Genomic DNA, 27,938 nt, shown 5'->3' with positions numbered 1-27,938 from the left:
ATCGTTTCAATGTGGTCACGGGGCCTTTGTCGAAAGAAAATGACATCTTTATGACGTATTTATATCACATGAATATATAAGTTACCCTGAAAGCGTTGCGCACGGTGAGCCGGTGCAGGCCGTCGTAGTCGCAGCGCTCGACGCTCTCGAGGTAGGTGTCGACCCAGTACACGTGACGCGCAGCCAGATCTAGCGTCAGCGCGCTGGGATACACCAGCTTGTGCGCCGCCAGCGCGGCCGCGTGCTGGCCATCCAGCGCCGCGCGCAGCACGCCCGGCGGCGCCGCGCCCCACACCGACCAGAACATGAACCTGTTACCGTTCACACTCGAGTTACGATCGACCCCAACACGCTTTACAAAATCATATAATATTTTAAGGGTTGTCTGGAAGAGATCGCTCATGACGAGACCGTTTTTGGCGTTTTTCAATCACACCGTCCGCCAGTAGATGATGATATTTGTCATAATGTACGGGTTCTCTTCCTGTTGTTAGGATTGAAGATTGTTATGTAAAGTATTATTTGAAAGTTTATACAATATATTTCTTTATTTCGCATGCGTCCCAAGTTGTATAATAAAATAATATGAATGAATAATTATAGCAGTAATTTCAAAATTCAGTTTATGACTACAATATCCAAATATACATTTTGTTCAGTTTGAGTTATCGATCAATTAACGTGTTAACTATCTGTGTTACAAGGTTATAAAACACGAAAGTAGTGTATAAAGAGGGCAGGTCTATCTAAGGACTCTCTTACCCTGCCGCGGGGTCGAGCGCGAAGCCCTGCAGTTTGTCGCCGGCCGCGAACAGCAGCCGGCAGCTCGCGAGGTCGCGGGAGCACACGTACAGCGCCGAACTCGCCTCGTCAGCCAAATAGAAGTTTCCAGAAAGCCAGTCGATGGCGAGGTGGGATATCGCTGTGAACAATATACATTGGAATATTCTTGGTATAATCGATCTGTTAGCAAGATGCATATTCTGTCTTCGAGCGTAAGTTCTCCGTTAATCCACACTGCAGTTATATTTTTAAAATGTATAACTTTAGACGTACTTGAATAGTATTGATAAGCGAGACATGCATAAGTACCTACTGAAAACAGATTCGACTTTATAAATAAAGGACAACAAATCGAATGTAATTATCAGGTTGGAAACAAGGGAATAAACTTACAGTTGAGCGAGGGAATGAGGTCGGGCTGCGGCAGCTCCCAGCGGCGGGAGAGGTCGCTGCGCGCGCACGCCAGCGTCGCGCGCGTCACGTTGTGGTGCACGTAGCACAGCGTCCTGCGCAACAACGTGCTCCACTGTACCCCACTGTACCCACTTATCTATCGACTTAACGAAACTTGAAATTTGCCATCAATTCAAAATTTTATAAAATCAAGGAAACTGCTCGAGAAATTTATTCAAAAAGTAAAAGTATAAATTCTTCATAGTCGGTCGTGGTTATTGTTGCTGGTATTCAATGTGATATACCCGTTAGAGAAGTCGATGTCTATAGCCCTGACGTTGAGCGCGGCGAGAGAGTTCCCCGCGCGGCCAGCCGGGTCCGCGGGCAGCGGCTCCATGCGCAGCTCACTCGGCGTCACCACCAGCAGCCGCAGCGGCTCCGACGCCGGCTCTGAACCGCACATATACACGATTACAGTCTATTGTATGATGACATTCCAACGTCACCTAACTGTTGCGACAAAAGTCTGTTTGGACATTCCATTTGGCCATTTGCTCGTGTTCCGACGCGCAGCGAAGAGACGCAATGAAATTATCAATGCCTTGGATATTCTTTACAAAAGCAATTCATTGAATTTATTTGAAAAGTCTTAGATGCAGTATTTTATAGTGCTTATAGCTAGGATATATATACTTTGTGTGTATGGTTTAAATGTGTTGTATAGTGCTCAGAAATTTTAATAAGTTATTATCCTTATTATTATCTGCGGGAACCTGTAATTGGTTTTTTGTAATGTATTGTTTTGTCTAAAGTTAAGATTGTATGCTGTTGGTTCTCCTTAAAATATGTAAGTTATGATAAAATATGAATATAGGAGCGTAACACGAGCTATCGTATCAATAGGCCTCTCCACCTTTACATGGCGACCCAGCCAGTCGGCGCAGCGATGTACCGTCCAGTGGCCAATTTTTGTAATTAAAAATGAAAATTACTGAGAAAGAATTTGGAAGATTTAAAAAATATAATTACTTGAATTATATTTTTTAAATCTTCCAAAATATTATTAAGATAAGATTTTAAAACGACCAGTTTAAGAAGTATTTACTTACTTTAATTAAGAAAATATTAAGAAAGAAAAATTCAGGCAAAAGGGTTTTTAAAGTAAAATGAAGTTTTTCAATTAAATGAAAATATGATAAGGGCCCGAGCCGTCGCTGGGCGGTGAGGGCTGGCAGGCACTGACCGTTGACGGGGTCGCAGCGACCGCCGGGCTGCAGCCGGTAGCCGCGTGCGCACGCGCAGCGGTACGACCCCACCGTGTTGACGCACACGTGTGAGCAGGACTCCGGCTCCGCGCATTCATCTCTGTCTGTTACATCATGATAATACAACTGTGATATAGTATTCATAGCTTCGCCCCAGAAAATATGTAATTCCGCCCTGATAAAATGTGTTATTCCAGGTTATATTCTAAGCGTGTACCAAATTTCATAAAAAACGGTCCAGTAGATTTTGCGTAAAAAAGTAACAAACATACTCTCACACATCCTTAGAAACTTTCGCATTTATAATATTAGTAGAAAGTAGGATATATATGTATGACTTTATTTTAATGTACAGAGCTTATATATAAAAACTATAAGAATTTGTTTACATAAGATTATTGTAAGACGGCAAGTGTACTACGGACATGATGTGCAGAGTTCGCTATCAGAGAATTGCTGACTTTTCACTTTATTTCTTTATGCCATACCACGTCCAAGTATCTCTGGTAAAACGGCCGCAACAGATCCAATAAATTTTAAACCACTGTATGATGTGTAAATTAACATCAACTAAAAAAGAATTCCAATATTCTTATGACTATTATGTATAATCTCTCAAGAGACAAATAATAGCAAGTTTAAAAGCAAACAGCGGTTGACCCCAGTATTTGGCGAGTGCGAGGACGTACCTCGGGAATATTATCACGAAAAAGCAATGGTATATGGTTTTTGGAGGCTGACCTCCTCGGGCCGAGTCGTGTGTATACTGACCGACGCAGTGTCCGTCGTCGCCGGCGGGCTGGTACCCGGGCGCGCAGTAGCACTGCAGCCCGTCGTGCGTGGGCCGGCAGCCCAGCGCGCAGCCGCGCGTTCGCTGCGGGGTCTCGCACGTCGCCGGCTCTGCAACCGCCGCGACACGAGTAACTGACAACTACCACTATTACTACTGCTGCTTTTCAGCCTTACATTTAAATCCCACGAGATGCACGTCTACTCGTTTCATGAGTGTTATAACATTGTATATTTTTATATTATATTAATATTGTCTGTCGTCAATAGACATAAGAAATAAAAAATAAATTATCACTAATTGACACATGCATGTGAATCTTGAATTATAATTAAATATTGTGTGTTGTTCGACCGGTTTGTGAACCAATCAAAATAAAAATGTATCGGTCATTTCCTCTTGTGTGAAATGGAAAATGTGAAACAGAGTCCGATTGATTGATAGAAGCTTCAAATCTACTGCCAGTGACGTGAAACCAGTGCCAGCACTCACTCGAGTCGCAGATGTCCCACTCGTCGCTGCCGTCGGGGCAGTGCCGCTCGCCGTCGCAGAACTGGGCCACGGGCACGCACACGAACTGCCGGTCCACGGGCGTAGCGCAGCGGGCCTCGTTGCCGGGGCATTTGAAGCCCTTTTCACCTGAAACATAAAGACATCTTGTTCTAATCTAACGTCTGTAAAATAAATGTGAATTCAAAAATCTTTATTTATCTCCACAATCTGTTATCTTTCTAAAACAGTGTTCCTAAATATAATAAATTTATATTGTGAGAGACTGGTGTCTGAACTAAGCAGAGCCTGTATCTCAGAACACCAGCCAGTGAAACGTGTTCAAAGCCGATGGCCATTGGTTGGACCTGCAGTTCAATTCTCGATTTTGTAAAATTCAACAAGGTACAACTCGAGTCTCTCGCTATTTAGTCTCACTCGGCATAAGGTTCAAAATGTGATTGATACTCGTATAGCATTCTATAAGAATTATAATATTAACAGTGACTTTCGAATTCCAATCGAAAAACTCAGTGCGGATTCAGATGCGAATCCAAAATTGTACAAAAACACCTGTTTAACAACCTGTAAAATTCTTGATATGACGGCTAGCGCAGACGAATAATGTGTACCTGCCATCTTTACATCTCACTAATTATGACAACATTTAGACTGAGACTATATAAACGACTTCAGTGAGATGGTAGGTAGTTGGTAGAACATGAAGCCTGTATATGAACCACTGCAGACAGTACGTACACATGTAGGGCTCCTCGTCGGAGGAGTCGTCGGCGCCGCAGTCTGCGTCCCCGTCGCAGCGCCAGCTCTCCGCGATGCAGCGTCCGCTGCGCGCGCATCGAAACTGGGACGGCAGGCATGTCGTGTTCCAAGCTGTGACAATTATGTGTAATGTTCCCTAAGACTTAGGATCAGCAGCAAATTTTTTGTATTACTAGCAAAACATACAGTTCAAGTTGTTCAACTCGGCACAGAAATTCCACGGGATTCGGATATATTTAAAACAAAGAGTGAGTTTTTGAGATCATTAATAAAAGTTTTCAAACTATGATATGCAGCTCTCAGAAATTAGGTAGCCTTTTGCTTTGAAACAGCTTATGTTACTGAGACAAGTGTGTATACGGGCCAAATACATTAGTGGATTTGTTTCTACGTTATCTCTATTGTCGCGATATCGTCAGAAAAACTTTGGTGTTGGTTCGATTGACGATGTGATAGAGTGTAGAAGGTTGCACGTACTGCAGTGTAGCTCGTCGGAGGCGTCGTCGCAGTGCGGGCGCGCGTCGCAGCGCCAGGCGGCGGGCACGCAGCGCGTCCCGTCCGCGCACGCGAACTGCCCTGCGCCGCACGATGCGCGCGCGCCAGCTTCGCCGGGCACGCCTGCAATACACAATACATGTATAATATTCTCTGTCCACCCAAAACTTGGCTGGAGGAAATTTAACAACCTATAGGTGTTTCTTATGTAAATAATGCAAGAGTTCATCTATCTGCTTATATTCAGGTAAATAAATAATAAATAAATAAATAAATATATTAGGACAAATCACACAGTTTGAGCTAGCCCCAAAGTAAATTCGAGACTTGTTAGACTTGTGTTATGGGATACTAACTCAACGATACTATATTTTATAATAAATACATATATAGATAAACATCCAAGACCCGGACCAATCAGAAAAAGATCATTTTCCATCATGACCCGACCGGGGATCGAACCAGGGACCTCTCGGTTCAGTGGCAAGAACCTTACCACTGCGCCACCGAGGTCGTCAAAAGATCAAAAGATTCAGGTGTCACATAAGACGCCAAACACTACACAAATAACGAGACTTGGAGTTACTTACTTATCATTTATACATATAGGGATAGAAGACGTTATTTATCTAGTTTAAGGTAACTATATATCGGATGTATAAATTACTTATATGATGGATTGAACCTTAAAAGTAATTTTGATATTTATATGGGCTTAAGAACAAAAGCCACACGGGAGTATGTACAGATTGTACAGATTTTTTTTCTACTGTTTTATTATAATATGTATTTGTAAGTGTTTAGGTGGCTATCTTGTAATGAGTCATTTATAGGTATTGAATAAAACAACCAAGTTAGACGAGTATATGTGAATGACTAAACTTTATTTATAACAATTAGAAATATTACAAGTATTTGTCCTAGATAAGGTTCATTAACTGTTCACCACATATTCATACGACACAATAAGGTTTGCAATATATTTTTTTTAATTTCCTAATTTACCTCCGAAAAATTAAAATTACACAAATCATTATTCATTTGGATTCAAACGCTCAATCGTCGCTCTGGACACTTTAATGTGAATCTAGGAATGTTGTGTGGAGTCACAGTGAGATGACACGAACCCAGCATCAAAATCCGCTAGTAGCCCGCTACACCGCGTTATCAATTCAATAAGAAGACAGTCAACAGCGGAAAATCCTGGAATGCGTGATAACGTATCACAGGTCAGGAGTCAGAGGTGCACCGCGCGCATTCGAAAAAGGGTCTTTCGCATTATTGTTAGAATTTCTGTGTCTTTTTTATTAGTGGGAAACTAGTGGGTAATTGCAAACTCCTTTTTTTGTGCCCATATATGACCACGTGAGGCATGTCGTGCGGAACTGGAACGCTAACAGCTGCGCTAGCACAGTACCACGGCCCGCTCTGCTATACACCATACCCTATTTCGTAATTTAGGACTACAAACACTGTAAATACCTGTTTTCGAGAAAGTGACCACATGCACCGCCTAGTAGTTTTTAACAGCAAAAACATCATCAACCTGGGATCTCCGATGGACTGACTGGATTTGTGTTAATAATCCATTACAAAATGATTATATAACATGTAAAACATTTATATAATGAGTAATAGAGTACTATTACACATTATATAAATATGTATCGTGGTAGTAACCAGGACACAACATTGTTTAACTTGGGCCGTTGTGTGTAGGTAATAATAAGTCAGTTACTAAATTACTGTGCTTCCACTTTCGATCTCAACTAGCACAGCTCGACACAACGTCTCATGAAACCTCCCGGGTGCCGGCATAATCTTGTGTCGATTACATTACAGTCATTAGTAGTACGACACAGCTGCTGTTTGCAAGTATTGTGTAACCAATAAATTATTATAGGTAAGGGTGTAGTATAAGGGAGCGAACTATCCATACTGCGAATGCAGCAATTCCAATAGTACTCGTATAAGCGTAGATCTAACGCTTAAAAGAAGTTCCAGGCGCAGCATCTACCTCTACGAAGCTAGGTTTTTTTTCTTTCTTTGTGTGATCTTGATCTATTTTGGTTTCCCAACAAGTCAATTAGCCCATATCTCGTAAGTCCTATAGATTTAGTTGTGTTCTACGTACTGATAATCTATCTAGTTACTAGTCAGACGAGTTAATTGCAATGGCATCAACAGAAAGCAGTCAGGCGAGTATGTTATTATCGATGAAAATATCTAGCCCAGTATGCATTATGGATCTATGTATGTTATTACTAAATCTTCCATTACCAATAAGCGGATTTGGATTCTCAAATATGATTTGGCACAAATATAGGATTTATTGAGTCTGCGAAGCAGCCGCAGAGCGGCGCGCGGCGCGGGGTAACGCGATACACCAATCACCAAACCGCAGACTGGATGTATTCAATCACATACAAGTGTAGGATTTCAGTAACATTAATTAAAGTAAAAATATAACTTCAATTTGTGCGATTTTGCGGTGATTTTAAAGCTGCATGCATCAACTTCATCGTAATTATTTGAAAAAATCCATGTTAACTAAATACATCAACCAGCAGCGACAACGGGATTTTCTACTTTTATTTAGGTACATTCACTATTACCTTTTAACATAAATGATAAAGGTCTATGTGATGAACCGTGGATAAGCCCACTTTTCATGAAGTTTTGACTTCGTGAAAATGATTTATTTAGCAATTAGTCCTTCGTATAAGCACCTTTTCACGTTAAATTTTAATTTCCTCCAACCCTACCCTATATATTTATAACTAAAGTTGACCGGGGCTTCGCACCCGTGGGAATTTTGAGATAAAATAGCCTATAACAGTCATGGATAATGTACCTTACTAATGGTGAAATCATTTTTGAAATCGGTTCGGTAGTTTCGGAGATTACCCGCATCAAACATACAAACTCAGAAACGCTTACCTCTTTATAATAATAGTGTTGATTTCATAAAGTATTACGTCCTTACACATGAAATTGGCGTTTGGTATAGGAGGAACAAAAAGTCGAATATTTTTTAATATAATATATTTATTTAATCAAAGTTAGAACCATTATTATCTACGCACTTTTGCCATCTCATAGGTAGTTCATTGATCCCTTTACTAAAAAACAATTCGGACGGGAATCATAAAATCTTTGAAGGCGGTTTGGACTGCCCTATCGGAGTTGATTTTTTTCCCTTGGAAGAAGTTATCCAAATTTCGAAAAAAATGGGAATCTATTGGAGCAAGGTCCGGGGAGTACGGTGGATGTCTTAGACATTCCAATTGAAGCTCCTCTAATTTGGTACCCGTCTGTTGTGCAGTGTGTTGTCTAGCGTTGTCGTGAAGCAGCAGTGGCATGGAGCGATTGAACAGCCTCGGTTGTTTAGCAGCAGCTAGCTTTTCCATCATAGTTTGCAATTGCTGACAATAGACGTCTGCCGTAATCGTCTGGCCAGATTTGAGAAAACTATAATGAACGACACTATCACTAGTCCACCAAACGCTTACAAGTAACTTTTTTTGGGTCAACTTTCGTTTGGGGCAGGATTTGGCTGGCTGGCCAGGGTCCAGCCATTGCGATGCGCTTTCGATTATCGTAGAGAATCCAATTTTCATCACAGGAACACGATTCATAGCACAACAGGTGAAACGCCAGCCATGTTATTACAAAAATGTAATCTACGTACTCGACTAGATTTATTACGTAGAGAAACGTCGATACACGATAAGGTACGTAAGGCACACGAAAATCAAACAAAATTTGCAGGAGGTAAACAGCGGGAATTAATTCAGGGAGAAACGGTATGGGCTAGAGGGTTCCGTAAACAAGATAAATGGTGGAAGGCCAAGGTAGTAGATAAAGATGGTTCACGACAATATGTAGTGGATAGTGGTAACGGTCAATTGATGAAAAGGCATGTTGATCAAATACGCCGTCGGTCACGATTATCAGATGCACCATGCTCGATAGACGAGAGTGAGCCTACGGAGCCCGATGGGAGTGGGGCGGCCGTCACAGACGAGAGCGAGGTGGTGGATGAGAGTAGCGATACACCGCGATAGGAATCTAATCTGTCTTCGAGTTCATTAATGCAGAAAACGGTAAATCCAGGAAATAGCCCTGTACCTACTACTGCTCAGGCACCACCCTCGCCTGCTCTGAATGTGCAGAAACGTCCTTGTAGGGAACGCAAACCTGTAATAAGGTGGGGTTTTGAAATTGATTAATATACAAGTTTTGAGTTATATGTTTTAGTTTGTAATGTAATGTTAAGATTGTAATAAAATAATGGGTGTCTCACAACGATACCTATGCAATTATTATTATTGTTAAACTAGTGTTAATTAGCGCGGGAGGTGTGATATATATTGTAATGTTGGTATACGCTAAGAACTGTCATTTGTCACTTGTTTTTAAGATAAGTCTGCAAATAAACGAATAGCGATTACTCGTGTGTTTCACTGCTCGTCCTGCCTACCCAAATATTTGTTATTATACTCGTAAATAACGCGATATTTCAAGTTTTCCATTTTGTGAACTGAGTGACGAAAACAGAAAAATCATAAGAAAAAAATATCCAAATGAATGACGGTTAACGAAACACAAATACATGTGTAAATAGCTGTATAAATTTGAATTTGGAATTCCTAACCAAAGAGGAGAAATTTGTGATTAAAGTGGCCAGTACAACAAAACGCCAATTTTTTATGTAAGGACCTAATATGCACATGGTGAGACAAAAACAAATATATTATATAATATCAATTAATTTATCTTAGTATGGTATCCACAGACCTTACATATAATAAGCCAATTAACCACCGAAGTACATACACACATTCTATTCTGCTTTGCAAAATCTTAAATGGCTCCCACCCATTGCAGTGACGCTATCAGGAACCATGCCTTATATCATAAAGTTTAATTAAAAGCATTTGTCGTTCGCAGTGCTTCGCTAATGACCGGACGCTGGCTGACTCGCCAAACCAATCCTTTCACAATTATAACCAAGTTCAGAACTGATTGTAAATAGGTATATTGCCTGACATGCTTGAAACCTAGAAATATATTTATTTCTAGCGCCGTAATATTTTACGGCGCTTTTTCTGCGTTTCGCACAGGCGTTTCGTCATCTTTAGCACACTTGAAATAAGTACATTGACCTTTGGATCTTTATTTTTCTTCTCCATCTTTATTTGTTTATCTTTTGGCCAGCGCCGGTATCAGATTCACCGTACATAGCAGTTAGAGACTTAAAGTATATAGGGGTTTTGGTATTGACATTGGGATTTTGGCTATTGAGAGAACTAAAGATGTTATTTTGTGGTCTTATTTAAAATATTAATCACTATTTTAGACTCTTGTTAGATTCCTTCTAATCCAAGTAGGATTGGGTACCTAAAAAGCAAAATAAATAATCTTTATTCAGATTGCGATCAATGACAGCACGCCATTCGAATTTGTTCTCTCTAAGTAGGTACTTACGTACCTATAATTTTTCCATTTGAGTGTGGAGATAGTTGCGTGAGGGGGCGTACACGCTTGTTTACTTCGTGTAGGTTATCTTTATCTTAGTGGCCGCCGCTGGACCTGTCTTGGGCACGAAAATACCAGGCGTGGGTGGCCACTATCCAGTAAGGTTTCACAGCAATCAAGAAATAAACAATCACTTAAATTAGCATGAGTTTACAATTGCTTAGAAATCAGCCGAGTAAACTGTGTAGTTGGCTGCGTTGCGAAACTCCGCTCTTGAAGGAATTTCCAACTTGAATAAGTTTAACAAATATTTTCAAAATGTCCGAATTGGTCGAACACATACCTATCCCTAATACCTAACTTATGCGTTTAGCCACACGTTTAGCTATCAGTTTTTAACATTTAAACACAAATACAAAATAGTCATTGCTCTAATAAATTAAAACTGGTCCATTTCATCTCGGACGGCCGTACGAGTCAAGGTCAGCATCAAGGAGTTTGACCGCTGTCGCAGATTCTACACAACACGACTCTTAGAATTAACTATCGACGAACTGATAAAAGGAATAGGTATGTTAATTGTATGATACATGCCGCGGTAGTTAGTTATCTCGGGTCAGAGCGGAGGCCGGGAGCAAACGTTAACCAAGAGTTAGCATTATCCCTGTCGTTGAATATTATACATTGTTGGGGGCCGGTTTGGAGACTTCGTCTACGGAACCGGTAAGGGGGACGATGGCCTTACTAATTAAATAGGTATCAAGGTTATGCGGTCGCCTTCAGCTGTGAAGTGGTACCTAATTGTACCTGTATAGCCTGAGAACATCTAATCTACTTATCTGCTTGATGTCGAGGTACCTCCAATTCGAACCCTTTAAAGTCTGTTCTCTTCTTCTGTATCATAAAACTGTTGATAGAAATCAGTTCTTACGTTGAATGTGTAAGGGGATGAATTTATCCAGGCAATGTTACAAAGTTTTTGGTAAATATAAGTAATATTATGGTGACACAAATACATACATGCAAAAATACAGTATATGCAAAAATTGCACAAAAGATTCATCAACAAATGTAAATACAGATAGGTACGTTAACGTCGATAGGTAGCATTGACGTAAAGTTCAGATAGACGTAAAAACAAGTAGGTACCTACGTGTCGAGTTAATGAGCTCCGCTCATAATGAATGGTTGACTGTGCGATCCTCGAACTGAGGAGGCAGAGAAGAAGCAGGCTCATTATTACTTTTCATAACTACCTGTAGTTTGAATTAGAACTAGGGAAATAGTAGATAAGTAGCCAAGGGCTGTAAGGCATCAATCAATGAGGTAAGTAGAAAAAACCGGCATTACAAGAATAAAACATTTTATTACCTAGTTAAAATTTATAAGTTTTCTATTTCAGCTTTTTTCATTCAAAAGAACCAAGTACTTAAAGAACTTTTTAATTATTATTTTTTTCAAGAACGAAATTGAATAGCGAAGCGACCTCTTTGGTCATTGGGCTGAATGCATGATGTCTATTGCCAGTATGATGGTTAGATGTACGCGAACTTTTTGAAAGAGTGAAGTGTTTTTTTTTTAATACTTACGCCCTAGGGCTTTTCTAGCTACATTATTACCCTAGAGCGCTTATATTGGTCACCTACAAACCCCATTTGGGGGTAATAAGGACCTACTTACCGAATATGAGATGTAATAGTAGATTAGTAGCCAAGGGCTGTAAGGCATCAATAGCAGCCTGAGATATTTAGCCTATAATTCGAGGGTGCAATTGATGCTTACACCCGAGCTAACTACTATGCTTTACATCTCGATTGTGAGGAAGTAGAAAAAAACGTAATTATAAACAAATCCCAAAAACAAACAATATTTAAAGTAAAAGTTTTCTATTTCCGCCTTTTATCATTAAAAAGAAACAAGTAAAAAACTTTTTTTTTTATTTTTTAAGAACTATATTGAGCTTCGCCGTTCAATACCTATTATATTTATACGAAGACAAGGCTGAATAGCGAAGTGACCTCTTTGGTCATTGGGCTGAATGCATGATGTCTATTGCCAGTACGATGGTTAGATGTATGCGAACTTTTTGAAAGAGTGAAGTTTTTTTTTAATTACTTACCGCCCTAGGGCTTTTCTAGCTACATTATTACCCTAGAGCGCTAATTGGTCACTTACAAACCCCATTTGGGGGTAATGAGGACCTACTTACCGAACATGAGAGATGTAAAGTGTATTAATTAACTAAGCTAGGGTCGGGTATTATCTCATCCAATTTGAAATATATTTACAAGACTTGAAGTCTCTGTTGTACCCCGGCATTGCGCGTTTATCATATCATACGAGAAGTCTATCCCTTCTTGTGAGGACGCAAAGCAATCGCCTACTCAAGTGGATTGCACTGGCAGGATGCAACGAATTCAATACAACTGCCCTCGTCCCATCATCGTCGGAATCAATGAGCTGCCAGCGCATCAATATACCTAGGTACCTACATATAGGTAAATAATGTGGCAATGTACATTTTATATTGAGAATTTACATGTATTATTAACTACGTAATACAAGATTTTTTTGTTATATTGGTTAGAGAACTTTAAGATACTCTTTGTTTGATTTCATTCCACATGTCTGAGAGTAAAACAAGTACCTAATAACAAGGTTTCCAAAATAAAATTCATTAGCTACCCCTCTCCTAAACCCCTCTCTCATAAAGACTTCAAGTAGGTACCTATTTATGCGAGAAAAGAAATGTGAAGTTAAAGAGATTATTACACAAAAACTTAACTTTAATCAATTTTCATATAAATATTCAATCATAACTTTAGTTAGATTCTATAACTGTACGGTCTCTTTCTAAACCATACGATCTTGAATGATAAGTTGATGTGATTGATACCTACTGAATGATTTTACGATGTTTATTGATAAGATTGATAATTGATATGAGTGCACGCGATGAATGATAGGTATTTGTGTACTAGTTAGATTACGCCGCGGCGCATGTAATGCTGATACAAGTAAACTGTACAAATGTACAAATATTTGACTGTCTGTAACAATATACAAATATTTGAGCGATAGAATAAAAAAAGTACTGTTTAGAATATTTCGATGTCATAGTGAGATCGTTCCCACGCTTTACGCATGTTTCACATGCAAATGTGTTATTTTTTTATAGAATTTATTTTTATTTTTGTTGGCTATCATTTGGAGAGATTGCAGATGGGATATGTAACACAGTAGTGACAACGGCAAGACATTAACAACCGGCCGTGAACTTGGAGGCGCGCCCCGTGCGAGTCGCAGCTCGCTTCGTGGAAGTGCGTGCTGTAAAATTAGCAGCGGCCCAATTTCTACAGGTACATTACTTATTTGCTCAGTGTGCAGTGCAACACTCAATCAGTAATGTTTAATGAACAAAGTAATGAGCCAGCAAATAGTCTCCTTATAATTTGATGAGCTAAAGTGAAGTAAATTTTTTAAATTTAAATTCTTCAATTCTAGTCAAATTATTAAATTCATAAAACAATTTGTACCACATCTACCTATCATGTTTTGGCGTCCGAAGATTAGTGTAATAAATTTGAATGAACTATTCTATGAATACCATTAAAATATACTATTATCTATTTGTATCTATTGTCAATAACAAGATGCTAGACAATTAATAGGAATCAAATGGTAGATCAAAGTCTCCTCGACGAATATCCCAATCCCAACTAATATAAATGTGAAGTTTGATTGTTTATTACCTCTTTACGCATTATCCACAGATATGGACAGATTGTTATGAAATTTGGTACATGGGTAGAAAATAACCTGGAATAACACAGAGTACTTTTTATCCCGAAATTCCCACGAAGAGAGGGAAGCCCCGGGATGCACCTAGTATTTTATAATATGACTATCTAAATATTATAGAAAATAAGAAGATGAAACTGCATTTTTGGAATTTCTAAATAGGTTTCATCCATTAAATTATTTACTAGTGCAGGGGCACTTCAATAGCTATGTGATTAATCATGACTTTGACCATCTTAGAATTTTCTGATAGGTAAGTACTGTAGTTTAAGAGATCTACATATAAATAAATTTGATTGCAAGTTTTAATATGTCACCTTTAGTGTGTAGAATGAGAACGGAGACAAAGCCACTGTTATCCTAGGTTCTGCTGTTACATTAACTACTCTATCAAAATTTATCCAAACCAGAGATATAGGTACTACTAATAAATTTTTATATGTCTCTGTACATAGTTTTATTTATTTTTATATTTTATTATAAGTTGTATCAATATTTCCATAAAAAATGAGTTCCACAAAAACCCTGCCACTAAGAGAGTACTATGCCACTATGCAAATTTACTAAATTCTCATAATCATTGCAGCATTTGATGATGATAGTAACAAATTACTACTACAAACCAGGCCTGGATAATATCATTCAAAAAGTACATGCTATTTTGGAAAACATACTTATCATATAGCTTATCATTGTGTGGGATGAGATGGAGACAATGGAGAAGACACTGCACTGCACTAATGTACTTGTGTTATTGCCACCACCACCACCCAGGGTGGCTATAACACAAGTACATTAGTAGTGGATTGTAAATAACAATTTATCATTTAAACACAACATTGTACAATATTAAAAGACTATTATTTAATTTATTGTTGGATTGGATAGACAGGGCCAAAACAAATGCTTGATTGTATATAATCTTGTAATACATTATATGGATATTTTTTATGAAAAATTATTAATCTGAATTCAGAGTAAGTAACTACAACAAACAAGTAGGTATATTGAGGATGAAAACCACCTTACTTGGCTACTAACTGCTACTGGCTTGGTTACTAAAACAACAACGCTGTAACAGTGACACTAAGTAGTAAAGTGTCCACACGAGCAACAAAGGGTTCTTGCAGGATCTAAGGGAAAGTGTCCATTCACCGGGGATCTATCATGCTAAGAAGGTAGTCTGTTTACCAGGATACGGTAAGGTGGTGTTGGCGGCCGCCGTGCAAAGCACGGCTAGCAGCGCGCCGGCCGCCAGTCCTGTACCGGCTTTCATCTCTGCTCCGGTGCTTATGTTCTCCAATTCATTACTTTTCTGTCCAAATAAATTACTAACTACATCCGACAGCACCACTCCACTCACTTATTTTCGAAACGATAATCTATCCCGGAGAATGCTACCCTTGTTTAGAACGAACACGGCGAACCATACCCTCGACTCAGGATAAATATATTTGTGAATTATTTCACTAACCGGATGAAAATTAAGTAGATTACTTGATTGCATACAATAAAAGAAAATATTATTTTTTCACACTTATCGCGAATTATTTTACGAAATTAAAATCCATTTTCCATTAGCGAGCGACCGCATATCAATCAACAATCGCGAGCTGCGCCGCGCAGACGCAGAATGAATGAATTGAATGACAAGGATCTCAACTCAAATTCTCAAACAAAACACAAACAAAACAAAGATGATGTCGACCGAACATGTACACCGTAGACGTGTACACGGTACACGCACGCCGTTGTACGCCGTTAAAGTAACCGAACAGTGACGTCCGAAGATATTGAGAATTAGAAAAATTAATATATATATTTCTACACATTATTTTAGAAATTTATTGTTATAAATTCATCAAAATAATACCTAAAATGTAGCAGCAGCAGCCTTGACATAGCACAGACATAGACACAGTGGCAAAACAAGTGGAGGCTCATGTGGCTAGTCGTGGGCGTTATTTCAACTAACCATTTTATTTAACTGTTTTATATGCTCAACGATCCAACTAGTTTAATCATAACTGCAAAAATAGTTGGAATGCCCAACTGGTTTGCTTCCGACGTAGCGTGCGGCGCGAGCGGCGAGTGCGAGACATGGCGCGCAACGGCTACAACCGAACGTAGAACTGTAGTGTGAATGAAAAAAACTGTATTTTTTTCTATCTTATTATTGTTCTCAACTGTTTTGCCTACGTGCAATGCGTTGAGCCAAAAACGCTACGATCAGATGAAAAAACAAAGCCACGTCGTTATATCAAACCAACTGGTTTAGTTGCTCGTTGAACAAAAACAGTTGAGTTTCGTTGGCTCGAAAAACGTCAACGACCCACCACTACATGTGGCAGCAACATGGAATTAGCAGGTGCTTTGACGGAATACCTACTACTAATAGGGAGTATTACTGTACATTTATCCCGCCAGAGTACAGCACTGTATGTTAGGTACATAAAAGCTTTGCCGCTTTTCGCTATGTCGATTTAAACGTTTATTTTAGAGTACTTTATTAATGCTTTCATTATGTAAGCATTCATTTGTGAAAATATACAACAATACAAATACAATATTCGGGTCCTGAAATATTGGGAAAAACGTTTTCCATAAGATAAAATAACTTCGAAAACTATGGCATACGCCTCACGCTGTAAAATTTTCGAGCCAGTAAACGGACGAAAAAAGCTCTGAACACTTCACACGTGAAGAGTTATTAAAATATAGACTTCATACAGGTAAGATCTTCAGTCAAAATCAAGTTTATATCAGTTTATGACCACAGTTGACCAAATAATGCAGAACATAACCTAAAATAGTATTATTATTTTCAGGATAATTTAAATTGGCACCACGATTGCGTAGAAGGTATTTTTGGTCGTAAATCTGCAACAATATTGAAAATTGGCGCTTTTTGCCTCTATTGGCAATGTTTATGTACCTTAGTTGTACCAGTAGCGCCATCTGCGCGGAGTTTTGCGTAATCTGGAATAGGATTAGTAGATAGTAATGTTCATTGAAAATTTACGTGAGCGAAGGCGCTGGTAAAAGCTAGTTTGTTACATAATAAGGTCAGTACCGAAAGTGTCGATTGTTCTTTGATTGATTTTACAATATCCAATGACTTCAGTGAAGTTGTAAAATTTAATGAATTTCGAGGTCAACTATCGATATTAACGATTATATTTCAGCTTCCCTAGGCGCATTGCAATTCGGCACAAATCGTCATGCTAATGTAACTAGGATGACGATTTGTGCCCAATTTTGTGACTGGCACACCACAGTGTCACAGTGCCTGGCATCGAATCTTGGATGATAACCTTGTTACCTGTAACAATCTTGGCTGCGAGCACCAAGACCAAGGTAACAACCAACCATGACTTGAAGTTTGTCTTGTCTGGATTTCATCAAAATTTTAACACAAGTGTAGATACACTATTATTTACCGCCAATGTCAGCTGTCACAAAATTTTGTTGAATTTGTCTGTACTGTAGGTAGCACAGAGTACATATCTAGGTACCAAATCAAATTAAACCAATGTAGGTACACAAGACAAGACATAAAAATAAAAGTAAATTTATCATTAATTTGTGAATTTTGAATAGTAAGATATTAGGTAATTTAAATCCATTCTCTTCGGAGGAAAAAATAAGTACTGAATTTATTTTTAATGTTTCTATCAAGAAATCACAATAGAATTATTATGTAATAAGTTATAGGTTATATTTGTGTTGTTTATTCCTTCTTCAACAGAGCTATGGGTGGTCATTGTCACGAGCCTGCCTACAAAATCCCACCTTACACGCAGTTCAAAGTTAAGGGTATCCCAGAGCTCGAGGAACTAGAGACAGCTCTTGCTAAGAAAGGACTTAAGGATCCATGGATCAGGTACTTAGTCCTTAATTTCAATAATCTTTTTTTACGCACCTTAATGCAAAATTTATTGAATTTGTGTTCATGTGTGTTATGTTTAGAAATGAAGCCTGGCGGTACGGTCCTGCTTGGGGCACCAGATTGGGCCGTGCCGGCAACTTTTTCTTCCGGGGTCTCCCCATCGGGCTGGCACTGACCATCGTGACCGTGGGCATCGAGAAGGCACTTGGAGGAGACGACGGACACCATGGAGAAGGAGACCATCACTGATTTTGTTTAGTCTATAGTTTATAGATAATATTGATTTATTGCAGTTCTTACTTTGGTTCAGTACTTTGGGTGAAACTACCTTTGAATAAATTTTATTCAGATCTTGTATATCAAGTCTTTTCATCGTCATCATGTACATTTTTGTTACATTAATAGCTATACAATATTTATATTTAGCTATAAATAAGAATGTTTATGTGTATGAATGTATGTATAGTAGCATTTCATTCATAATATCAGTGTGATATAATCACTAAATTCAAAATACACTGAAGATAACTGATGCATGAAGATGAAAATTTATAAGGCAGTTATCATACCTGTCATGATGTATGGACCTGAATGTTGGGCGACGAAAGTGATGGATAAAAGGAAACTTCATGCGACAGAGATGCGAATGTTGAGATTAATGTGTGGGGTAAGATTAGATAAAATAAGGAATGTGTATGAAAGTTGCACTAGTTAATGAGAAATTACATAGTTATAGGTTGGGCTGGTACAGGCATATTTTAAGAAGAGATGAAAATCACGTCACTCAAAAGGCATTAAAGATGGAAATAAAGGGTTCCAGAAATAGAGGAAGACCTAAGAAGAAATGGATGGAGTGTGTCAAGGATAGTATGAACAGGAAAGGAGTATCAATGGATATGGCAAATGACAGAATGAAATGGAAGGAACTTACATACTGTGCCGATCCCACATGAGTGGGATAAGGTAAAGAAGAAGATGAAAATTTAGACAATGTTTTTTTGATATTTTACTAACATTCAATATTAGATTAATGCCAACACTTCACTTATTTACATTTGAAGTCCATCCAGAAACTACATTCATTCATAATAAAAAAATAACAAACACTCGTTAGACTAATTTAGTTAACATTTAAATGGATTTTTTATCAATGGTGAATATCAAAATTCAATTCAATGCAGGTATGGGACTAAACTTTCACATTATGGACATGGTTAAAAATTAGGAAAAACTGTTATCTTAAAGTAAGGATTATTTGAAGTAGATTAAGAGTCTTTTGTCACCAAGAAGCACTTTAAACAAGCAAAGCTAGTAAATTAGAACAGTAGTTATGTGGAGCGTGGCTTGAGGTCCTCGAAGCACGGCCGGATGAAGATGTAGTTCTTCTTTGCCGGGTTGAAATGCTCATGACCCTGGGAGCAGACAAAGTAGATTATATTTGCTATCAAAACAATTACATATATATAAAAGAGAACATAGGTTTTAATTTGTGCATTCAATATATTGGTTTAAGATGAATAAAAAGAAGTGGATAGCTTATAATCTTAAAATAATAAGCACAGTATCCACAAAGATTCAATATGATTTCCTGGTGGAAAACACACAAACCTAACACTTGTGGAACTCGTGTTTAAGGTAGAATTACCTTGGACCAGTCGTAGCCCACGGAGTAGGCGAAGATCTGGCCACTGTGGTTGAAGGCGCACTTGGTGAGCGGCTGGTCCAGCAGCTCGGAGCTCTTGAGCTTGGTGCGCGCGTCCTTGTCCCAGAACGAGAACGAGCCGTCCGACCCCACGGTGGCCAGCGTGCCGTGCGCGGGGTGGAACGCGATGTCGTTCACTGCGTAGATGTCCTGACCGATTCATCGTGGTGGAATTTTATTACGCTTTCACACAAAAAGGACTTCTTGAAATTTCAAGTAAATAAATTTGTAAAATAGCTTTTTTTTACAAAATAAGTTCGTATAAATTATATATAAGTGAAATTAAAACGAGCCCAGCTGCGAACAGCGTTTATGTTCAAGAGATAATGCGTTACCTGGTAGCCGGTGGTGGTGCCCTGCGAGCGATGGCACTTGAAGGTGAAGTTGTCCTTGGGGTTGACCGGGTTGACGTACTGGATGGCTACGCGGCCCTCCACGGAGCCCAGCGCGAACCCAGTCGGCTGCTTCGTCTGCGCGGTACGGAAACATTGCTCACACACCGGCACTTTCCAGCGCTACTACCACCTTTTCGTCAAAACTATTTTGAATACCTTTATTCAATTTTTAGCTCTATCGATTCATATACTTACTTCAAAGTTTTGAAATTCTTAAAAAAACAATGAAACGGCGCAGTGTATGCCAATATGATTTGACCAAAATAGACAATTGAACCCATAGGTATTGATACCTATGGGTTCAATTGTCCCATAGGTATTGATACTAAAAGCCCGTCCCGGCTTTGCAGTGTTATTATACTTCAAAATTCGTAACTTTGATAAATGTTACGAATACAGCTAGTAATTATTACTTTGTAGGTACTCATGTTTTTAGCAAATATTTTTTTCTTTCTATCTTTTTCATCCACTCTTAAGTAAAAACGGCATCAAAATCAGTTGCGAAGTTTTAAAGGAACCGAATTTGTTTTTATACTATGTGGTGATAGTGATGAAGTGAATCAAAATACGAATAATCACTTCTATAAACACAAGCTAAGTATGTGTTATTCCAGGTTATATTCTACTCGTGTATTTAAATTACAAAAAAATAGTTTCAAACAATCGGTCCAGACATAAACACACATCCTCCCAGAATTTCGCATGTATAATATTAGTAGGACTGTGTATGGGAAGTCGGTGCTTGCTTGCACCCTTGCTCACCTTGCGTTACCAACGCAGCATCTAACATTTGAAGTATGAATATTTTTAAACCCTACGTATCCTTACATATTATAAAATAAAGCCTGTTTGTGATAAACTCAAAAACTACTGCACGGATTTTCATACAGTTTTCACCAATAGACAGTGTGAATGGTACCTTTGGAAGATTTAGGTTGTAATTTATTATGTTTTTATCCGAGCAAAGCCGGGACGGGCCGCTAATTAGGTATATATATGTCCAATTATTTGTTTCGGTAACACTGGTTCTCGCTCTCGTCGTCTTCTCCGAAACCAAAGGTCGGCTGTACCTTCTTGTCCTTGAAGATGGCGATGCAGCGGTGCTGGTGTTTGAGCGGAGCCTCCACGCGCTTGAACTCCGCGGGCTTGTTCTCCAGCGTGTAGAGGCAGATGCCGCGGTCCGCCGTGCTCACCACCGCCATCGGGTAGTCCTGACCGATTACAGTACATTGCAGTGTGTTCTAGTTTTACAAAAAAGCCATCATGGTTTAGTTTAAAAATAAATTTCCTTTTCAAGTAAAATCTAAATGTACACTTACAACATCCGCACAGTAGCACCTCTCTGACAGGTTCATGGTCATCATGGGCACGTTGCTGCGAGTGTCCCAAAACTGAAATATACGCGTAAGACAATTTAAAATTATCATCTTATTAAAGAAAATGGCACACTAGATGTAATATAGGAATCCCAACCTTGAGAGTCTTGTCCCAGGAGGCGGTCATGAGACAGGAGTAGTTGGGGGCCTTGATCCAGTGGCAGGTCTTCACGGGAGCATCGTGCGCCGCCACCTGGACGTCATAGCAAAGTCAAACACACAGTTACCATACAGTATATACCACATAATGTATATGTATACTAGCTTCGTGCGGTCACATGTAAATTTCCCACAGGAACAGTTATTTTTCCGGGTTGAAGTACCCTATGTCATACTCAAAAGTATATATGTATAAGAAAAAAATCAAAAAGATTGGTTGAGTAGATAGTGTGTGAAGAGGTAACAAACTTATGATTACCTGCATGGTTTGGTTGGCGGCTAGATCCCAACACTTGACGCTCTTGTCTGTGGATGCCATGAATACTTTTGTGCCATCCTGAAACACAGGCAATTTGTTCAGCAACTTTTCTTATACATCACATACGACCATGTAGTCAATAAGGAGGCCAGTCAAATTAGCACAAAAGTGTGTAAATAAATATTGTAGAAATCTCAGACTTTCGACTCATTCAAATACAAGATTTTTTTGTTTTCCAGATACAAACCATTTTGACAGACAATCAACTTTTGTACAAGCTTTTATTTAGTTTCACCTGACCCATTCTCTGTAATCAAATCTTGCATGTTAGATTTCTCCTACTTCCAGTTCCTTTCCTCCTACCTACAGAGTTGAAATTTCCCATGTCACTTCAGTTTCCATGACAATGCATTATTATGATAAGCATGACCTGATGGTGCAGCCCAGATCGGCTCCAAACGAGGGAACTACTCAACTGTTTATAGCACCCTGACAACAAAAAATCTTGTGGCAATTTGGCAAAAATATCATTTTTGTAAAAAACTTGTCAAAGATATTCTAATCAAGGGGGGCTCTAACCCATGTACCACCCGTGTGCAGCTCTCACGCAGTGGCACCACAAAAGTGTCAATAGGGCGTCACTTCACTCCCTGCACTATAGGGAAATACACCTCTGCTTAATATGAAATTGATAACTTTTATACTTTCACATTTTCCATATTCTATTCTGATCCATGATGTCACAGACCATACACAAATATGTAAAGTACCTACTAAACTAATAATACCCACTGTTCCAGCATGGGGTGTTAATGAATTTGTTAGACTCACATCATGCCAAGCAACATCCAGTATGGGCCCGTCCATGCCCTGTGCTGCCTTTGGCACTGTCTTGCCCGACTGCTCTACCTCCCAACATCGTGCCTGCAATAGGACATTTAATAAACTCTACTTTGTCATTGATTTTATACATAACTAGCTGCACCCCGGGACTTTGCTCCTGTGGGAATTTCGGGATAAAAGTGAATACCTAAGTGTTATTCCAGGTTAAATTCTACCTGTGTAATCATAGTGACTTGTTTCAAACAATTGTCAGAAATATTCCAATATCTATATTACTAATAATATCTTGGCTGGGGTCTTAAGGTTTCTAACCAGATCTTCAATGTTCCTAGATGGGATCATTCCCTGTACCAAATTTCAGATCCCTAAGCCTTGGAAGTACTAGTTCAATTGTATGGATCAATGAGTGAGTGAATCAATGTTGTAATCATAAAACTTTACTTTTGCATAACTTCGTAAATATATGATCTTCAAGTTCAAAATTTTTAGGTGGAGGTGTATGCCTCTAGCTTACTAGAAGACAATATATTGAAAGTTCTAAATCTATCTAGAGATTCTCAAAGGGTCTCGAAAATGCTGAAAAGTTTCAAGAATATATGGTATGTCAATTTGCTTCTCGCACTTTATTTTCCCATCCTATAATAATAATATTGCTTCAATATATGTACATAACAATATTTAAAGTTTTTGATCAAAATCAAAATCAAATCATTTATTCAGAAATTAGGCCTTCACAGGCACTTTTTCACGTCATATTCTAAATTAAATGATGTTTACCAAAGCTACAAACTACTAGCATTTCGGAACGACCACTGCTGAGAAGAAATGCCAAAAGAAACTCATTCAAACAGTGTTGGTCCCTATTATGCCAGAAGGGCTTACCATTTTTTAAATATAAATTTATGTATAATTTTTTATCAGTAATATAACAATGTAAGTACACAATAAAGTACATGGTCAAAAGGTATACTGAAACATATTATGATTGTGATCAAGTGCTGATGAAAGGAAAATATATATACCTAAGTTTGAGTATAATGGTGTCTAGGTAATTAAGAAAATTCCATGTTTTTCACGAAAAAGAAAATTCCATGTTTTTCACGAAAATCCAGACATTTTACTCTTTGCTTTTAAGTACAAAAGGTTATAACTATGTAAAAGTACACAGTATAAATTAATATGAATAATCTTTTAATTGTAATGTGATATTACTGATTTGCTTATTTAATAAATATTGTTTAGACTTAAATATTGAGTCGTAACATAAAAAAACTCAACATTCTATTATTCTGAGTTGGATCTGGAGTCCAATCAACAGTCAGATAACGAATTTAGAGAAATATATGGTTTTTGTACACACTGACCCGGCAATCCCAGCTGCCTGCGATGAGGAACGTCTGCGGCACGGAAGCCGGGGAGAACTCCAGCGCCGAGACTGTGTCGTCCGGCGGAGACACCACCTCCAGGTCGTTGTTGGGGTTGCTCGTCGTGTTCGACAGCTGGTTGAACATTCTGATAACTGATACAAAACACTGACTACGACGTTTTACCAGAATTTAGAATTCTTATAATCTAAGCGTTTTACTTCTTCACATCAATTTCGGTGAAAAAGCGAAATAAATACTATACTTACTAAGACTAATTAAACAATACACTGTACTAGTAACATAACGTAATAAAATAGGTTAAGAAATAACCATATGAAATGAACAAAATCCAAACGAATCTAATAATCTCGCTTTGTTTTGTTTGATACCGATATGTTTTTGAGGTTATTTTTTTTTAAATTTAATTTATCCATATGGAAAGGCAAAGGTATCCAAGCCCATACAGCCATTTTTCGAGGTTAATATTTTAATTTGTTTTTCTTTGCTTCTTTCATTCCTCGTGGCAGGCATTCAAACTTTTTCAATAAGGCTATATTACGCAAAGCTCAGCGCAGATGACACTACTGGTACAACTAAGATACACAAACATTGCCAATGGAGGCAAAAAGCGCCAATTTTCAATATTGTTGCAGATTTACGACCAAAAATACCTTCTACGCAATCGTGGTGTGAGTTTAAAGGAAAAAGGAAGGATTTAATGGACTATCCTTTGACTGACGACCTCGGTGGCGTAGTGCTAAAGTGCTTGCCTCTGAACCGAAGTCCCGGGTTTGATCCCCGGTCGGGTCATGATGGAAAATGATCTTTTTCTGATTGACCCGGGTCTTGGATGTTTATCTATATATGTATTTGTAATAAAATATAGTATCGTTGAGTTAGTATCCCGTAACACAAGTTTCGAACTTACTTTGGTGCCAGTTCAACCTGTGTGATTTGTCCTAATATATTTGTTTATTTATTTAATATTTATCCTGAAAATAATAACACTATTTTAGATTATGTTCTGCATTATTTGGTCAACTGTGGTCTTAAACTGATATAAACTTGATTTTGACTGAAGATCTTACCTGTATGAAGTCCATATTGTAATAAGTCTTCACGTGTGAAGTGTTCAGAGCTTTTTCGTCCGTTTACTGGCTCGAAAATTTTACAGCGTGAGGCGTATCCCATAGTTTTCGAAGTTTTTTTATCTTATGGAAAACGATTTTTCCCAATATATCGGCACCCGAATATGCTACATTGTTGTATAATTTCACAAACGAATGCTTACATAATGAAAGGATTAATAAAGTACTCTAAAATAAACGTTTTAATCGACATAGCAAAAAGCGGCAAAGCGGCAAAGGTTTTGTGTACCTAACATACAGTGCTGTACTCTGGCGGGATTAATGCGCAGTAATACTCCCTATAGAGCTTATTTTTGCATTGCATTGTGGTAGCGGAAGCATGAAATAAGTAGGTACTCCGACGGAGTATCTAGGTACTACATCCATGAATGGAAAAATGTGCGTCATCCATCCATTCCAGTGCGAAAATGACTAAGTGGACTAAGTAAACAACATGGATTTAGTAAGTACTTCGTACGAATCCATGGTAAACATATTGCAGCCCATAGATATAAGAACATTATCTTCTGGAATATTAGGTACTTCGTATAAGTATGGTAAGTAGGTGTCTAAAAATTTATTCGGAAAAACAACATCCAAACATTAAAACTTATGAGTAACAAATTATTTATTTTATTTATATTTCACTAGATTTTTCTCCCATGTCGCAAACAGTATGGAATTTTTGTAAGTTTCTTGGAATCTGGGTTATAGTTTGGTCATTACTCTACAACATATTTTGACAAGGTTTGGTAACCAACGAACCATTTCTGAATTTCATTTCTTCACCTCCACAATCAAATGGAATAAATTGGATAGTTGATAGGAGCACTTCGAGATGCGATAAAATTACAGTGCCACAAACACTCTGAATGAAATGAATTTACCTAAGTGACTTTTAAACGGCTGTATGGGCTTAGATCCCTTTGCTTTTCCACATCGATAAACGAAACAAAAAAAAAAAATGTTACTTTTGGTTTGACGCTTGACTTGTCATTGCCAATTTGTCATTTTTGTTTGATGTTGTATACGAAGAATGATGATCAAAGAGTAAATTAACTATATGGGAAATGATGATACTGGTACCTAGGTATCTACGTACCTACCGTACCATATTTTTGTGACTTGTGTTATTTTTCGCAGAATTACGGGGCTTTCTGCACCAATAAAACAGACGAGGAATCACGCGTTTTATTACATAGAAAGTTGTCCTTTTTCCTGATCATATTTATATCGCAAAATGAGTGCACCGGATCACGTTCAAATTAAAGATTTGAAAGCTGGCATGAAGAACATCAACGCCGTTTTTATAGTTTTGGAGGTGGGTCCGCCAACACTGACTAAGGAGGCGCGAGAGGTCCGCACGCTGCGAGTCGCGGATGCGTCCGCCTGCGTGAACCTGTCGGTGTGGGACGAACCCGGCGCCCTGCTCCTACCCGGGGACATCGTGCGGCTGACGCGGGGTTACGCGTCGCTGTGGCGCAATGCTCTCACTCTCTACTCGGGCAAATCGGGAGACATTCAGAAAGTGGGGGAGTTCTGCATGTTGTTCAACGAGCAGGTGAACATGAGCGAGCCGCAGCCGGCTCCGCCCCCCTCTGCGCTCAATGCCGCGCCGCCCGACCGCTCTAACGGCGCGCACAATGCGTCCCGCGGTCACCAACCTCCACAACAACAGCCGCTGTCTACCCCGCAGCACAACACAAAATCAGATAGATTTGGACCCAACTCTCAAGACAATAAACACACACACAAGACCTATGTGCGAGGCCGGGGGCACCAGCGAGGGAACAATCGGAGATAACATTTTGACAACCTGTAGCTAGTATTATATAATTGTTGAGACTGATGTGTGATGGAGATGGAGCTGTTACAACTTTGAGTAGCTAACAAATTGATATTGATTCTTTTTTTACGGATTTAGTTTTGAATCACTTCCAAAACAGAAGTCAGTGCTCATCACTGTTTTCTATGCATCTAATGATAGACTAAAATGTATAAAAACTTGAATTTAGGTATTAGGATTAGGATTATAGATTAAGGAGTGATGATAGATATTACTTTCATAAATAGTTACTTCCTCATTGATGTATAGTTTGAATTTTGATAATTTTCCAGATATCTTAGGCTAGACAATGAAAGGCCTGTTCACCTTCCACTCCATGCAATATTAGTAAGATATTATAAACTGAATTTTATAACTGTGAGATCATGTATTTAAAATGTACATTTTGTTTTGTATGTAAATGTATATTATAGAACATACAAGCTTAGATATCGTGAATACAGCCATAACTTACACAACTAAGATTGCAAATTATTTTAGTAGTATCCAAGAGTAGACAACATTATTGTAGGTTGCATGGAGGATTGAATTCCTCATCATATTTCAGAAATCTAGTGGTGATGGCGGAGCAGATGCCATGTAGCCTACGGTTAATAAATAAATAAATATTTGAATCCCATCAGTACAAACAGTAATTTTATTAACCACTAGCCGACGCCCGCGACTTCTTTCGCGTGGCCGAACAATTTTTGGTAAGG

The 27,938-nt window shown here is 38.6% G+C and overlaps 4 protein-coding genes across 15 annotated transcripts in view; 2 read left to right on the top strand and 2 right to left on the bottom strand.

The window, feature by feature from the left end:
* Nucleotides 1-15,948, bottom strand: part of LRP1 (LDL receptor protein 1) — a 69,945-nt gene extending 53,997 nt beyond the window's left edge. For 2 of the 7 annotated variants that reach the window (XM_053762561.1, XM_053762564.1), the window contains exons 1-10: nucleotides 15,469-15,946; nucleotides 4,978-5,118; nucleotides 4,480-4,611; nucleotides 3,724-3,870; nucleotides 3,213-3,365; nucleotides 2,420-2,545; nucleotides 1,482-1,626; nucleotides 1,177-1,289; nucleotides 763-922; nucleotides 86-311 (exon numbers count right to left, since the gene is read on the bottom strand). In XM_053762561.1, coding sequence (XP_053618536.1) covers nucleotides 86-311; nucleotides 763-922; nucleotides 1,177-1,289; nucleotides 1,482-1,626; nucleotides 2,420-2,545; nucleotides 3,213-3,365; nucleotides 3,724-3,870; nucleotides 4,480-4,611; nucleotides 4,978-5,118; nucleotides 15,469-15,553 — 1,428 coding nt within the window. In that variant the 5' untranslated portion in view covers nucleotides 15,554-15,946. Of the gene's footprint in view, nucleotides 1-85; nucleotides 312-762; nucleotides 923-1,176; nucleotides 1,290-1,481; nucleotides 1,627-2,419; nucleotides 2,546-3,212; nucleotides 3,366-3,723; nucleotides 3,871-4,479; nucleotides 4,612-4,977; nucleotides 5,119-15,468 lie in introns of all 7 variants that reach the window. The other 5 variants (XM_053762563.2, XM_053762560.1, XM_053762566.1 and 2 more) reach the window with 5 other exon arrangements.
* Nucleotides 15,949-17,497: 1,549 nt separating this feature from the next.
* Nucleotides 17,498-18,523, top strand: ND-B12 (NADH dehydrogenase (ubiquinone) B12 subunit). Of its 5 annotated transcripts, none has more exons than XM_053762322.1 (3): nucleotides 17,498-17,634; nucleotides 18,026-18,160; nucleotides 18,247-18,523. In XM_053762322.1, the coding sequence occupies exons 2-3, from the start codon at nucleotides 18,030-18,032 to the stop codon at nucleotides 18,413-18,415; spliced, it is 300 nt and encodes a 99-aa protein (XP_053618297.1). In that variant the 5' UTR covers nucleotides 17,498-17,634; nucleotides 18,026-18,029; the 3' UTR covers nucleotides 18,416-18,523. The 5 variants fall into 5 exon arrangements, with proteins under 5 accessions (XP_053618297.1, XP_053618295.1, XP_053618296.1 ...); XM_053762320.1 differs by lacking the exon at nucleotides 17,498-17,634 and adding an exon at nucleotides 17,702-17,811; XM_053762321.1 differs by lacking the exon at nucleotides 17,498-17,634 and adding an exon at nucleotides 17,733-17,843.
* Nucleotides 18,524-19,144: 621 nt separating this feature from the next.
* Rae1 lies at nucleotides 19,145-24,829 on the bottom strand. Of its 2 annotated transcripts, XM_053762317.2 has the most exons (10): nucleotides 24,534-24,746; nucleotides 24,265-24,419; nucleotides 22,889-22,981; nucleotides 22,058-22,135; nucleotides 21,737-21,832; nucleotides 21,583-21,654; nucleotides 21,334-21,474; nucleotides 20,204-20,338; nucleotides 19,812-20,018; nucleotides 19,145-19,578 (listed from the first exon to the last, which is right to left on the bottom strand). In XM_053762317.2, the coding sequence occupies exons 2-10, from the start codon at nucleotides 24,409-24,411 to the stop codon at nucleotides 19,495-19,497; spliced, it is 1,053 nt and encodes a 350-aa protein (XP_053618292.1). In that variant the 5' UTR covers nucleotides 24,412-24,419; nucleotides 24,534-24,746; the 3' UTR covers nucleotides 19,145-19,494. The 2 variants fall into 2 exon arrangements, with proteins under 2 accessions (XP_053618292.1, XP_053618291.1); XM_053762316.1 differs by having other exon boundaries at nucleotides 24,265-24,829.
* Nucleotides 24,830-26,399: 1,570 nt separating this feature from the next.
* LOC128679919 (uncharacterized protein) lies at nucleotides 26,400-27,702 on the top strand. The gene has a single exon (XM_053762427.2). The coding sequence runs from the start codon at nucleotides 26,635-26,637 to the stop codon at nucleotides 27,196-27,198; it is 564 nt and encodes a 187-aa protein (XP_053618402.1). The 5' UTR covers nucleotides 26,400-26,634; the 3' UTR covers nucleotides 27,199-27,702.
* The last annotated feature ends 236 nt before the right edge of the window (nucleotides 27,703-27,938 follow it).

The sequence above is a fragment of the Plodia interpunctella genome, chromosome 22 (assembly GCF_027563975.2).
Source record: "Plodia interpunctella isolate USDA-ARS_2022_Savannah chromosome 22, ilPloInte3.2, whole genome shotgun sequence".
NCBI lineage: Eukaryota > Metazoa > Arthropoda > Insecta > Lepidoptera > Pyralidae > Plodia > Plodia interpunctella.
Note: the sequence above shows the minus strand (reverse complement) of the source record. Positions and strands in the feature narration are given on the sequence as shown.